The sequence below is a fragment of the Typha angustifolia genome, chromosome 9 (genome assembly GCF_048772165.1).
Source record: "Typha angustifolia cultivar Huaian chromosome 9, ASM4877216v1, whole genome shotgun sequence".
Lineage (NCBI taxonomy): Eukaryota > Viridiplantae > Streptophyta > Magnoliopsida > Poales > Typhaceae > Typha > Typha angustifolia.
Genome location: NC_133247.1, coordinates 872007 through 885101, shown reverse-complemented (window position 1 = coordinate 885101; position 13095 = coordinate 872007). Strand labels below are relative to the sequence as shown.

At 40.1% G+C, this 13095-nt stretch overlaps 3 protein-coding genes across 4 annotated transcripts in view; all 3 read right to left on the bottom strand.

Annotated features, from left to right (window-relative positions):
* The window catches only part of LOC140766688 (uncharacterized), a 45679-nt gene extending 41593 nt beyond the window's left edge, over window positions 1-4086 (bottom strand). Inside the window, exons 1-9 of one of the 2 annotated variants that reach the window (XM_073106233.1) lie at window positions 3853-4086; window positions 3220-3323; window positions 3001-3135; window positions 2855-2905; window positions 1455-1549; window positions 1268-1385; window positions 960-1061; window positions 672-860; window positions 432-592 (exon numbers count right to left, since the gene is read on the bottom strand). In XM_073106233.1, coding sequence (XP_072962334.1) covers window positions 432-592; window positions 672-860; window positions 960-1061; window positions 1268-1385; window positions 1455-1549; window positions 2855-2905; window positions 3001-3135; window positions 3220-3323; window positions 3853-3949 — 1052 coding nt within the window. In that variant the 5' untranslated portion in view covers window positions 3950-4086. The remainder of the gene's footprint in view (window positions 1-431; window positions 593-671; window positions 861-959; window positions 1062-1267; window positions 1386-1454; window positions 1550-2854; window positions 2906-3000; window positions 3136-3219; window positions 3324-3852) is intronic. The other variant, XM_073106234.1, reaches the window with a different exon arrangement.
* Window positions 4087-5858: 1772 nt separating this feature from the next.
* Window positions 5859-6840, bottom strand: LOC140767061 (uncharacterized). The gene is made up of 2 exons (XM_073106822.1): window positions 6449-6840; window positions 5859-6345 (listed from the first exon to the last, which is right to left on the bottom strand). Exons 1-2 carry the CDS (start codon window positions 6715-6717, stop codon window positions 6162-6164), a joined length of 453 nt encoding a protein of 150 aa, XP_072962923.1. The 5' UTR covers window positions 6718-6840; the 3' UTR covers window positions 5859-6161.
* Window positions 6841-11172: 4332 nt separating this feature from the next.
* On the bottom strand, window positions 11173-12971 carry LOC140767690 (BOI-related E3 ubiquitin-protein ligase 1-like). The gene is made up of 4 exons (XM_073107684.1): window positions 12493-12971; window positions 12337-12392; window positions 11986-12248; window positions 11173-11872 (listed from the first exon to the last, which is right to left on the bottom strand). The coding sequence occupies exons 1-4, from the start codon at window positions 12534-12536 to the stop codon at window positions 11360-11362; spliced, it is 876 nt and encodes a 291-aa protein (XP_072963785.1). The 5' UTR covers window positions 12537-12971; the 3' UTR covers window positions 11173-11359.
* Between the last annotated feature and the right edge of the window lie 124 nt (window positions 12972-13095).

The window sequence follows — 13095 nt, the reverse complement described above, 5'->3', positions numbered from 1 at the left end:
AGCAGGACGATAAATTTATCCCCCGTGACTTACCAATATGAAGTAAAGTCATACATCCCACAGAACAATAATGGTTTTTAGAAGCAATCATCTTAAAATGCATCAAGCCATTAGATCTATTGATCCAAATTAAGCAAGCAAGTAGAAAGATATCACAGACCATTACAATTTTCAGTCAATTTCTGAAACAACAACGACAAAGTAGTCAAACCATTTTTCAACTGAGAACCTACAGCCAGAACTTCCACAGTTAAAAAAGACAAATGGACAAATCATTTTCAGCCTCAAATGCTGCATATTACCCAACCCAAAATAAGTTTACCGGTTATAATCAATGTTTTCTTCCTATATGGAGATATTTCTGTTTCCTGTTAGATTTGAAAACAGAATAGAGATGCAAAACAAAGTAAAGACTAAAGACACTTGCATACCTTGCCTTCTTCATTTCGTCAGTCACCACCTTGTATGCATACTTCCACCAAGACTTTGGATCAGACTTTACTAGTGCAGGTGGACGATAATGGGCATATTTTAGACGTTGGTTAAAAGCAGAAAAATTATCGACCATCTTCATAATGTCCCTGTATCCATCCTGCATTTGCAAGACAGGATTATCAAACTCATAAAGTTGCTCAAAGAATCAGAAATTTAAGGGTAGAATGAGAAGAGACCTTTGACAAGGACAATGTAACATTATCCAAATTGACTGCCGCTTTCTGCAGTGCCTGTTGTGTACTTTTGGATTCAGCTAGCCGCATCTTTGTGTACTTCGCATTGCCAGTCACTGGTTCCAACATGTAAATATGTTCTTCTGAAAAAGCATTTAAGTCTCCACCGTCTTCTTTCCCAAGTTCAAATATCTGAAGCACATTGTCCCAAAACCGAAACATAAGCTGATTCAGTATTGCTCAGAAGTTTGGCAGTTTGGCCACCTTGTCCCAAACCCAAGAGAGAAATACCTGACACCACTCTGAAGGAAGTAAATCCTCCCAGGGTTTATCCACCTTCCATGGACTACTATCAGAATCAAAATATACAGCTAGACGCTGAAGTTCCACAGACTGCAAAATGTCTAAGGATAAGTTACCAAAGGTGTCTAAACATAAGCAAACCATACATAACACTTTATGCTACACCAAAGAGCACAGCTAATTAATATTTAATTAAGTGTTACACCTTCTGCATGATACTAAAAGGCCGGTCCAACAAGTAGTTAGGTGAAAACATACATTAAAGGACCCAGACAGAAAAACAGAAGAAAATAAACCTTCTGGATTCGATCCAAATCTCCCCCAGTGATAAATGTTTCCTTTCCAGAATCATCAACAGTTACCGCAGAAAGCTTGGCAAGTGTCAAACCTGCTGCAAATGGGTGGCCAGGATTGCTACAAAAAAACAAGTCAAAATGCTTCTATATACACTAAAACAATACTAAGAAGCAGATGAAAGAGTACCTCTCTATGTCTTCGTATCTTATATGGATATTGGTAATTGAGAGCTTGAGATTTCCAATAATTGTGTTAATCAACGATCCAAGCCATGAGGCATTCTTCAACAATGACAAATATATACCAGTTAAAAAAGGACAACTTCATTAGCCTAAATCTCATAACTAAAGCACAATGGATCATTTAAAGAGGCAAATATCAACAATAAAGAGAAGGCATGCTTCTTAGTGGTAAGCCACTTTCTCGTTTATTGCAAGAAACAAAAACATTGAGCCAAGACTGTCAGCTTTATGACCGGCTAATGGCTCGATATCAACCACCAGAAACTGGTACCAAATTTTGTAAAGAAAAGAGCAAGACAAAATCTTGCTCCGAAACCTACAAGACCAACAAGAAGGTAAGGAGACTTCTTCTCAACATACCTTTACATACTTGTTTTTTATCAAACTAAAATTAGAGTGCATCATCCTAACCAAACAATAAACGTATAAGTTAGAGCAACGATGGCCATGCCAATGGCATGTTTCGTGCCACACCATCATAAAACACATTTGACATATTTTTAATAAAAAATCAATCTTTAATTTTTGATTTAAATATATGTATTTATTTTTATTAGTGATATATTTTATTAAAGATAAAACAATAGCTAAATATAAATATTATTCAACACGTAATATGATTGAATATATTCATTAAAACTAATATTAATAATTGAACACTCCATAATATAATTATATTTAACACTTTATGAGAGCTTTAGAGACATTTAAAGGAGTTGGTGGATGAAAATAAGAAAAAGACAAAAAAATAAGATTAGACGACAAAATATGAGCTAACTATTTGATTTGATTAAATATTAGAGAATAACAAAAAAAATTAGGCATGAGTTGTTATTCCTAAAGTTGATTAATAATAATTGATAAAAATAAGAAAAATATGTCATATCATGTTTGCTAAGAAAATAACTAAAGTTGATTTTATAATAATTAATGGGAAATAGGAAAAAAAAAAAAGCTTCGTATCGGCACCGAAACCGACACGCAGTCGTCGGACCGGCAAAGCCATCCTTGAGTTAGGGTACTCTATTCTTTTGTCGTAAAAGAGTCATCAATCTGATAACCATATACTATTGAGGGAAAGAGGGGCAGGATGTCGAGGGAGTGTGCTTTCCTCATTTGAAAGTACCACGAAGCAAAGTAAATCTTAAATCTTGAAGAACTTAGAGAAAGAAAAAAAAAAAGCAATTATTTGAATTCCCTTGCCAAAAAGGTTTGAGGTGTAGGAACCTACTGAAAGAAGATTATAAGCAACATGTTAAAAACGAGCAGTAATGCCACATCGTCAATCTACAGAATTCATAATACATACTTTACAAGATCAAAAAGGCTAGTTGTTAGGCGCACCATTTCAGATTTCAGCTGCTGCTGGCTCTCCAGTAGCTTCATTTCCAGCTCCTTTTGCAAAAGCAGGAACGGAAAATACAATACATTATCACCAAACTCAATAACGTAAGGTGAATGTAAAGAAAAACAAAATCCAAATTTCTTACCCTCACTTTAGTCTTCTTAGCTTCTTGGAGTGCATCTTCACTATGACCCTCAACTTCTGTCGCAGGTTCCGCTAAAATGAGAATACGATCAAGATAAACTAAAACCGGTTCCTGCCCTAATCTGCTCCACGGAACCTGAATGACAGCCAATATAGCCAATCACTAGTGCACTGTATAGCCTGTAATAAGTTCTCTCGATAGCAGGTAGTTATCACAAACCTTAAGCCTCACGGATCCAAGAAATCCCGCCTTAACTCTCACAGGCAAATTCAACGCATTTAGTGCTTCTGGCCTCAATTGCATGTTTGTTAGTTCTACATCACCTGCACAAAATCCAGAGTAAGCAATAACGACTGATCAAGAACCCTATGAGATTACTCCATTGGACCGGTAAGATCCAAAAGGCATCAAATTCTTGCATCCAAATAGACGAAACACCAATCCGGAAATTTCAGGCCGCAATTACCATCAACAAAACAATAAACTTCAATCCAAAAATACAGTCAGCAATCACGAGAGGTCAAGAAAGACCACTCCGTTGGACCGTTAAGATCAGAAAACACCACTCAAAGAATTTCGGGCAATTTAGGCCATCGAGAAACCCAGTCCCCCCAACCACCCCCACCCCCCTCCTCCTTCTCCTCCGGGGACAACTCAAGAAACAATGGCGGGATGAGGAAATTTAACTGCATCTTGGCCGTAATTGACAGATTTCGAGCAAATTTCGACATCAAGAAACACGAAGGGCGTCAACAAACTGGGATCGCGATCGTAGTCTACGGTTTGCAAACCTCAGAGGCGAATCAATGTGCAGAGGAAGAAAGAGGGGGAGAGGAGCGCTAGGTTTTGTACCTTTCCAGACACTAATCTTGAGAGCTTCTTTGTTAAGCCCCCGGACGTAGTTGCCGAGATACTTCTGGAGGAAGAAGGCGACCTGGTCCTCCAACATCTTCGATTCCTTCGGTATCCTGCTATCGTCTTCCCAAATGCCCACCAAGTAGGAATCATACGGGAGAGGAGAAGAGAAAGCGAGAGAAGAGTTTTGGTTCTTTTCTCTGCGCTCCACGTTACCACGTAAGTAACGAGACCGAGAACGCGATCGCGTAGTCGCTAGAAGGAAAGAAAGAAGAGGGACTAAGAGTTCGAATGACGGAATAGCCCTTGCAATTGATGGTGATTTCCTTCGTATACCATTTTCAGTTCCACATTTGTCCATTTGCGTTAGGATCAAGCTTACTCTTTGTCTCGCAATTAGTAGTAAATTGTGTACGCGTCCGTACGGACCCTCAAATGCCCCCAACCTTTTTCTTAAGGCTTAAGCCCCTCCTAATAGAAATGCGACATATTAATATATATAATATAAAAAGGGTTATCGTGAATAATTTTGTTGCTACTAAGCATCTCAAAACAAAGGTTATTGTGAAAAATGGACAGCTATATTCGACGTGGAACGTGGAACTATCTCAAATCCCCACTTAATAAATTTATTATAGTCCCACTTGAGACAAAAACAAATAGCTGAAGGTCAAATTTGTAATTTCGTTATTACAGCAGGGGTAATATGAATAAGATCCTTTTTGATCCGTTATCCCCCGAGCGGGCAAGCTCGCAACGTCTTAGTCGGCGTTGCTTTAGCACGAACTGCCACGTGGAGCAACTACCAGTGTCCACGTAGACCTTCAGTTTCGGATTCTTGCATCGGGCAGGCCCGAGCTGCAAAGAGTACGCCGCCGTGATCAATGAGGTATTTTGCACGAATAACCTCCAAAGAAGATTTTTATTTGCATATGTTCCTTTTTAATTTCGTAGTTGTCTTCGTATCCTTCAAAATCTATGGATTTTGCAGTGAAATCCTAGTGAATATTTTTCAAATGAAGTATTTTGAGAATATGTATGTAAATATTAATTTCAAGAGGGTACAGTTGCAAATAATAAAAGATTCAGAAGGGCTACAGAAATCCTTGATTTAATTTGTGGGCCTTCTTCGTTTATTAAGGAAGAAGACTTTGGATTGGATCAGCACAACTAAACTGTGGCCCAATAAATACCAAAGGGCATAAAGATCATGAGAAAGCCCACGTAACTTAGGCCCGAAATAGACTACCGAAAATATCCAAATTGCAATTTACCTCCTAATCTATATTAAATTAATAAATTGCACATGTCGAGCAAATATCTAACGAGTTGGATGGCCCATGTCATTTTCTAATAACATTACTTTGTCTTTGTGGACCAACGACTTGATTTTTTCAAGGAAGTATTAAAAAAATATATTCTCGATTCCCCATCTCTTTTTTTCCATTAGTATAGGGTTTTATTTGCAAATATTATTTTGTTTTATTTTATTTTTCCGATACAGCTAGCGGCTGACTCAGACAGACGCTTAAGCATGTCAGGGCACACTCAGCACACGTGGACCGTCTCACCAACCGTTTATTTCCTCTTTAATTTTGGCACAAGGAGTTTATAATTATTATTTGCAAGAGGAGTGAGTAAATAATTGGGGGAGTGATGGAAGTTGTCTCCTGCTTCCTGGTTGGTGTGCTTCAAGGTGGAAATTTCTGACAATAACTATAACGATTCCTTTTCTTTATTGACAAGAAAAGATATATTAAGTTGCTGAAATTAAAAATAGTGACAGAATTGGACTCACTATGTGAAACCATGGACTTTGCCCATATTATTTTGTTCCCATGGAAAGCTAAGTTAACGAACGAACAAAAACGTATGATTGAGACAAATACTCCAGAAGAAGAAGAAGACGAAGAAAATAATTCGTGACAGGTTTTATGAAATCGCTATGTTTCTTGTGAGAAGTGCACAGACAAATTATTTTTACTATAGCAAAATGAGACACGTTGGCAAAAATGTTGCAAATTTTATTTGCATGAGAGCTTCTAAAAAAACTTAAAACAAGTTCAAAAGCTCCACTAAACCACCACCGGTGCGCTGCCATCTTTTAGGCAGTAGGATGCAAATATGATACAAATACAAAAGGTGTATCTATGCAAACCCCCCCTCCTTGATCCTTTGCACATGCGCTCCATCTTTTACAAAGAAAGTCCACAACTATTGTTGCTTGTGCAAATGCGCAAATTTTGCTTCTCTTTTAGCTATCATTTCCTGGGTCTCTTTGCAAATTTTGATCGTCTTAATTCCATCTACCAAGCTTCTACGGCGTCAGCCAAGACTGGTATCTTTTGCGACTCCGGAGAGCTTTGCTTCACCTGTTGCTCTTTTATAGACGAGACCTTCAAAGATTGGTGTTTTTTCTCCGACTCCTCCGCCTCGTCCATCTCAATCTGCTCTTGCCTACACTCCTCGCTACAGAAGGGCGTGCCTCCTCTGCTCAAAACCAACAAACCAAACTCAATAAATTGAAAAGAAATTTTTTTTTTTTTACAGAAAGACCCACTTCCAAATCTTTAATCCCAAGTGGGATTTTTACCTGTACATAAAGATGTCCCTGCTGCTACTCAGGGTCTTCTTGCATAAGAAGCAAGCGTGGAGGAAGTAGCGGGGCTCCTCGTCGTCGAAGGAGTCGTAGAAGAAGGTGGGAGGAGCCGCCATGGTTCTCTTATGGGCACAAGATGGGGTGAAGGCGAATGGGTTCACAGCGCTTCTAGAGAAGCCTGCCTCCAGATCCGAGGTAGAAAGAGACCCAGAAGAGGAGGAGGAAGAAGGAGAAGATGAAGAAGAGAAGGAAGAGGAGTCCATGGTAGTAGTAGTAGTAGTAGTAGTAGTATTATGAGCTCTGTATTGGGTTGCTTTGGGGCAGAGGAGTGGGAGAGGGGGGGAGTTATAGGAGTGGGTGAAGCAAGAGATGTGGGACTAAAACAATGGATGGCGGTTTCAGTAATCTATGGGAAACTATTGGCTTGCGAGTTGTGATAGTATCTTTGTAATATTAGTCCTCTTTTTCTATTAAATTACGATAAAAAACCCATCTCATGGTGAGATTGGCACTATACATATAGTATTATTTATCTTCCTGGAGATAAGAGAGAGAAATATGGTAACATAATTTATTTTTATTATTATATAAATTTTCACATGATATATTAAAGAATATTAACTCTAAAATATTTAAAGTTATAGAGAATTTAACTGTAAAAGTAAGTAAAGTTATTTTATATCTATGGTTAAATTAATCCACGTTAATAAGACAATAAAGTCAGACCGTATGAGGAGCTGAAAGTAAAATACACGATAAATATCCTGCGACAGGGTGTAAATAATAATAACGAAAAAGCATAGGAAGTTTTTGATAAATGTACTCTAGATATTTGATTGATTCAGCAATAAGCATGATGGCTCCACCAATGGCAGTTTCGTAGTTATTGGTGAGTCACCTGTGCTTTTTACTCCACCGGCTCCGGCGGTCGCTCTTCTGTATCATGGGAATACGGGGGCCGAACCTTCCGGTCGCTCTTTTATGGCGTCACGTCCACCATCTTTACCCGGGACCACTTTGTCGCGTAGCGCGCAGTCCCTCTCACAGTTGCGTCTTTTCGTACTTGGGGTGGGGCCCGTCATCAAGTCCGAGACGACAGGCCCATTGGGCCCACGTGGTAGTGGCGTGGGAGCTCTCCTTCTAAGCTGAACACGTGGCAGATCCTTCTATGGGCAGGTCGCCTTTGTATTCCTAACGTGTCCTCTGTTCCTATTTTTGGATCTTTTATAACACGGAGAACTGTAGGTGGATTCTTCTCACCTCCTTTCGCTTTATTTATTTTTGTTTACGAGAAGAGGATAAATGTATTTACTCATAATAACTTCCTCCTTTATAATAAACGCCACTAGAGTTCCTTTCAATAATTACAACAAATTTGTAGTGTTCCAAGGTGGTAATCTTCCCCAGTTGTCCATCCACTTCTTAGATTTTATTAATCAAAAGATAATCTATTGAAACTCTCGAGGATTCTCTCTTCGACGCAAGCAAAGAAACCTCGGTGGGGGCTATAGCTTCTACTCTCTTTCTCTCTTTTCCTTTAATTATATATTAGATATACAAAGAGTAATCCTCTCTCCATCCATATAAATCAACTTTGTTATCGAATTAATACGTCTCTATCGTTACAGTGCAGTGGTGGGTTTAGAGTTAACTTCTTATATATTGTGAAGTGCATCAATGATTGAATTGGTTTTGAGTACTTCTGTGAAACAGAGGAAGGCCCACAGGATTAAGCTCTTCAATGTCCTTTCCACCCTTTTGTTAGGCAGAAAGAAAGTTAGAGGAGCCAATTAGAAAAGGTTGTATTCACCTATCATGTCGCTAATACTCCCAATCATAGTACCTAATCACCATTTGATACTACTATTATATGAGTCACAACTCACATGGAGGAGAACAGTAATAATCGCATGATATTGTACTAGAGTTGGGTACATTAAATAGACAATATGATTAGCTTTGCTAATTATAAGACCCAATCAAGAGTTTTTATTTTTATTTTTACAAAACTAAGCCTCTTCCTAACTTTTTAACCCGAGTTAACATCAAAAGAGTCATATTTCATATCTTCTTATTATACCTAAAAAAAGAAAATATTATTAAATTTAATATCTTTTTACTTTATATAAGAAGTTGGTTTAATCTGCGTTTTATGTGCAGCAAAAAAAAACCTAAGATTTTTATCTGAAAATTATTAATAAGTTCACCAATTTGTATATATAAATCACGGATAAGATTAATTGTTTCCTTCGTTTACTGATAAATAAAATACTTCACTGGCAGCTAAAATAATAAAATAAATAAACATTTTTAATATTAATAGTTTGGTATAAAAATTAAAAATAAAATAAAATAAAAATCCCCAATCAACCATAATATTCTGTATATTGTGCCTTCAATCATTTTTCACTTTGAAAAATCTGAATCAAAATAATTTGTTTTTAACCGAAAAGAAAAAAAAAGAAAAGAAAAAAGGAAAGGTGTGGAGTTTGATTCGATCCCTGTCGAGTTGCACATGAACAGTAGTTGGTCCTCCTCAGCCTTCTCTCTGGCTTTTGATTACTCCAAAGCATCAGATCTCTCCATGTTGGTGGCTCTGCATTGCACGTGGAAGCAGTACGGACTCACACGAGTGTCCCCCCACCGCCCGGCATTCTCCCCCTCTCTCCTTTTTCTTTTATACTACTTTTTATAAACATACCCAGATCACACAGATGATTAAATTAACAAGTATTTTAACCAAGTTTCTCTTCTTCTTCTTCAATTACTATCACAAGGAAAAAGTTGGTACGAATGAATGATATACCAACTTGCGGAGGGTGAGGGTAGATCTTCTCAGGTGGTTAGGAAAAGTCTGCAATATTTGCAATACGAGTAACCAACCCAGTTAAGAGAACTTCATTAAACAAAAGTCAAAAGCCAGAGGGTCAAAATACAACTTAGCGGCACTTGAATTGGCTCATCCAAAATACATCTTTAGCCATTCTAATAAAAACTCACGGTTAGTATGTTAGACATTTAGGTTAGTAAAAGTCAACATCGGGTATAGGTAATCATCTAGAATTTCTTTGAATTTTAACAAATGTAATTCCAAAAATAACTTTTGAAAATCCAATCTACAAGGCTTCTCAAAACGCCAAAGCTTTAGAGAGGATAGCTTTAGGGGTGGCAAATCGGGTCGGGTTAAACGAGTTCGGGTCGGATCAGATTCGGGTCGGGTCAACATTACCTTGACACGAACACGACCCGATTAATAAACGGGTTGCATTTAGTAAACACGAACACGATCCGATTGATAAACGGGTAACACGACACTACCCGTCTAACCCGTTTAATAAACGGGTCAAGTTAACACGACACGCTAACACGACCCATCTAACCCGTATACTTAAACGAGTCGTGTTAACCCGACACGTTAACACGACCCGTCTAACCCGTTTAATACAAATTATATATAAAATTTAATATTTACTGATTTATTATATATAAATGGTGTATTATACAAATACAATCCTAATAATTCATACAATATTAAAATTAAACGGGTTAAACGGGTCACCCGACCCATTTACTTAAACGGGTCAAGCGGGTCAGAGGCATAAACCCGAACACGACCCAATTAATAATCGGGTTAGGCGGGTTGACCCGTTTATGACCCGAACCTGATTAATCTAAACCTAAACCCAATTAACAATCGGGTTATCATGTCGGGTTATCGGGTCGGGTCAAGTTTTGCCACCCCTGGGTAGCTTGGCATGGGTAGCTTGGCAGGTTTTACTTTAGCAGATTCTTAATAAGAGTTCGAGTTGGTATCACCAACACGGGAAGTAATTAGATCAATAAAGAACCTGAAAAATAAAATAAAAGAATTGAAAACACGACACAAGAGATGGTAAGAGAACAACATGTCTTATCTTTGATTTTGCCATCTAAAAGCAACTTAAAAATAATTGCTAAGAAAACAACAAATTTTTTTTTTTTTTTTAAAAGGAACAAAAAGGATCACAAGAATCACCAAACAGACCACACTTTCCTTGAATTCTTATTCAAGATTTCCAAATCAAAACCTCACTATCACGTGAAGTGTTAGTTAAATCGTTCACGAAACGAGCAAATTCGACTACCAAATCCTCACATTAATGAACCCTAACTCGTAAACTGGGAGGTACCTGGACAAGATCATTCAAACCGGAATCATTACCGCAATACGAAGTCAAGAGACGTAAGCAAGAATACTTAGGAGTGCCGCCAGGGCTTAGAAAAAAAAGCTCGGTTGGAATTTTGGGGGGTGTTTTAGGACCAAAATCGAAATAGAGAACATTGCAAGGGCTTACCAGGAAAATTAACCGAAGGGAAGAAGCAAGACCTACCTACCTCCCTCCCTCACTTAATCCACCGATTAACTTGGTATTAGTCTTCAAATCAAATTAACAAGACTAAACTACTTATCTTTAAAAAATAATGTTTTAGTTAATTTGTTTCTAGCTCTAATGGGCCTTGTCAATGAGGGAAAGGAAAGAAGCCCACATTTAGTGGGCCGACCGCTTACGAAGCCCAGATTGGTTCTAAAGCGTCCGGCCTGATTAGGATCCGCTGCTGGAAGAACGAAGTACGCGGCACACGGTCTGTTGTAACCGTCCGTGCAAAATCGGACAGCCGAGACGCGCCCAAAACACACGTTCGCACGCACGCACACGGTGTCATCAAATTAAAGTGTGATAAAAAGAATTAACATATAGATTTTGAATTTTTTGAAAATCCCGAGAAAATTTAAAAAAAAAAAGGAAAAGGAAAAAAAGCTTGAGAGTTATACAGATTGCTCTATTTTTTTCTAGTCTTTTTTTTGTTTTTTGCATTTTGGTACTTGTAGATTCTTTTATTTTCTTTTTTATCTTAAACTTTTCATTAGGAGAGGAAGACTTGGACGCTTCCGCTCCGAACGCAACGGCAAACTGGGCAGAAGTCGTCACCGGCGCTGTCGACGTTGCAGACTTCGCATAGGCACAAGTGGCGGCAGGGGAATACAACCACCGAAGCCGGTTTAAAGCGGCAGGACCGGCAAGCCCGGTCCGGTTCGACTCGCACTGGATCCACGTGGGCCGACTCGGCGTCGTCGGCCGGGGCCGACTCGCCACAAAGCTCCTCCCTCGGCTCCGCCGCCGCAGCGGCGGCTCGCTGGAGCTGCGTATGGAGAGCTGCCGCCGCCGCCTGGCCGGAGAGCGCCTTCGCCTGCCACGTCATTGACTCGGCCCTGAGACGAGCGAGCCGGCCCTCCAGCTCGGCGCCGCGGCGCGCCGCGAGCTCCACCTCCGCCTCCTTTCCCCTCAGGCGCCGCGCGGCCGCCTCCTCCGCCACGCACAGCAGCGCACGGTAGTGCCTCTGCCGCGTCTCCGCTAACGTGCGCCGCAGTTGCTCTCCCTATGAGAGGACGAGCCCAAGCACCCAAATTTAACCCATTTGAAGCCAAAACCGAAGGAGGAAAAAATAAAAAAAAACCGCAAGAAAAGAGGATGACCAGGAGATAAGAGTACCTGGGCGTGGAGGAATTTCTCTATTTCGACCCTCTGTAGATTGATTTGGGCGGCGATTTCGTCGGAGAAGACGAAGGAAGAAGACGAGGAAGAGGAAGAGGAGAGGATGGGATTCGATAGGCTCTGGGTCTGCCGTTGGTCTTCGAATTCGAGGCGCAAACCGGTGGAACAGAGGTTGACATGGTATCCCTGAGGCGGCGGCGCCACCATTTGCGCCACCTCTGCCGCCGACTCCCTTCCTCTCTTCCTCGGATTCCCACTCCCTGACCAAAACGTAGCAAAACCCATCTCAGAATCCTCCCTTGTAGACAAGGAAAGATACGATAGCCAAGTGTGCTCTCGGTGCCTTACCTCCATTGGAGACGAAGGTTTGGTTCAACTCCATCTCCTTGCTATCTTTCTCGCTTCTGCATCCGACCCAAATGAAGAAATCACTCCAAAAGCTCGAATTTTTCTTCACAAACCGAAGCAATGAACGCAATAAAGAAAGGGAAGGTAGAGACATACCTGTTAAGGAATAGAACGTTGGACGGGTATTGGGCAACCGCCATCGAGGATAGTTGGATTCCAGAGAGCAAAAGACGGGGAAGGAAGGCAGATTCCTCAAAAGGATATAGAGAGAGAGAGAGAGAGAGAGAGAGAGAGAGAGAGAGAGAGAGAAGGAGAGGTGTGGGAATAAAGGAGAAAGAAACGGCTGGAATCAATCACAGGCGAAAAAAGCCAAAGAAAGCTTCTTCCCTCTCTCTCTCTCTCCTCCTCCTCCTCCTCCTCCTCTGCTTCTTTCGCCAAAGATTTCGATGTCGAATAGAGAGAGCGAGAGAGACGCGGTGGAAACGAAGGAATCAGTCCAAAGATGGGCTTCTTATTATGCTCTCTCTTTCATGCGCACACTTCTCATGGACCGGGGTGGGGGAGGAGAGAGATGAGAAGAAAAAAAATAATAATTATAATTATAATGATGGCCTTTTTTCCCCCCTTTTCTTCTCCTCCTACTCCTCCTCCTCCTCCTCCTCCTCCTCCTTGTTTTGGTTTGAATAATTAATCCACCTTCCTTAATTGGTGGATTTGATTTAATATTTTTTGGTAATCGATGCAAGAGAGCATGTGATG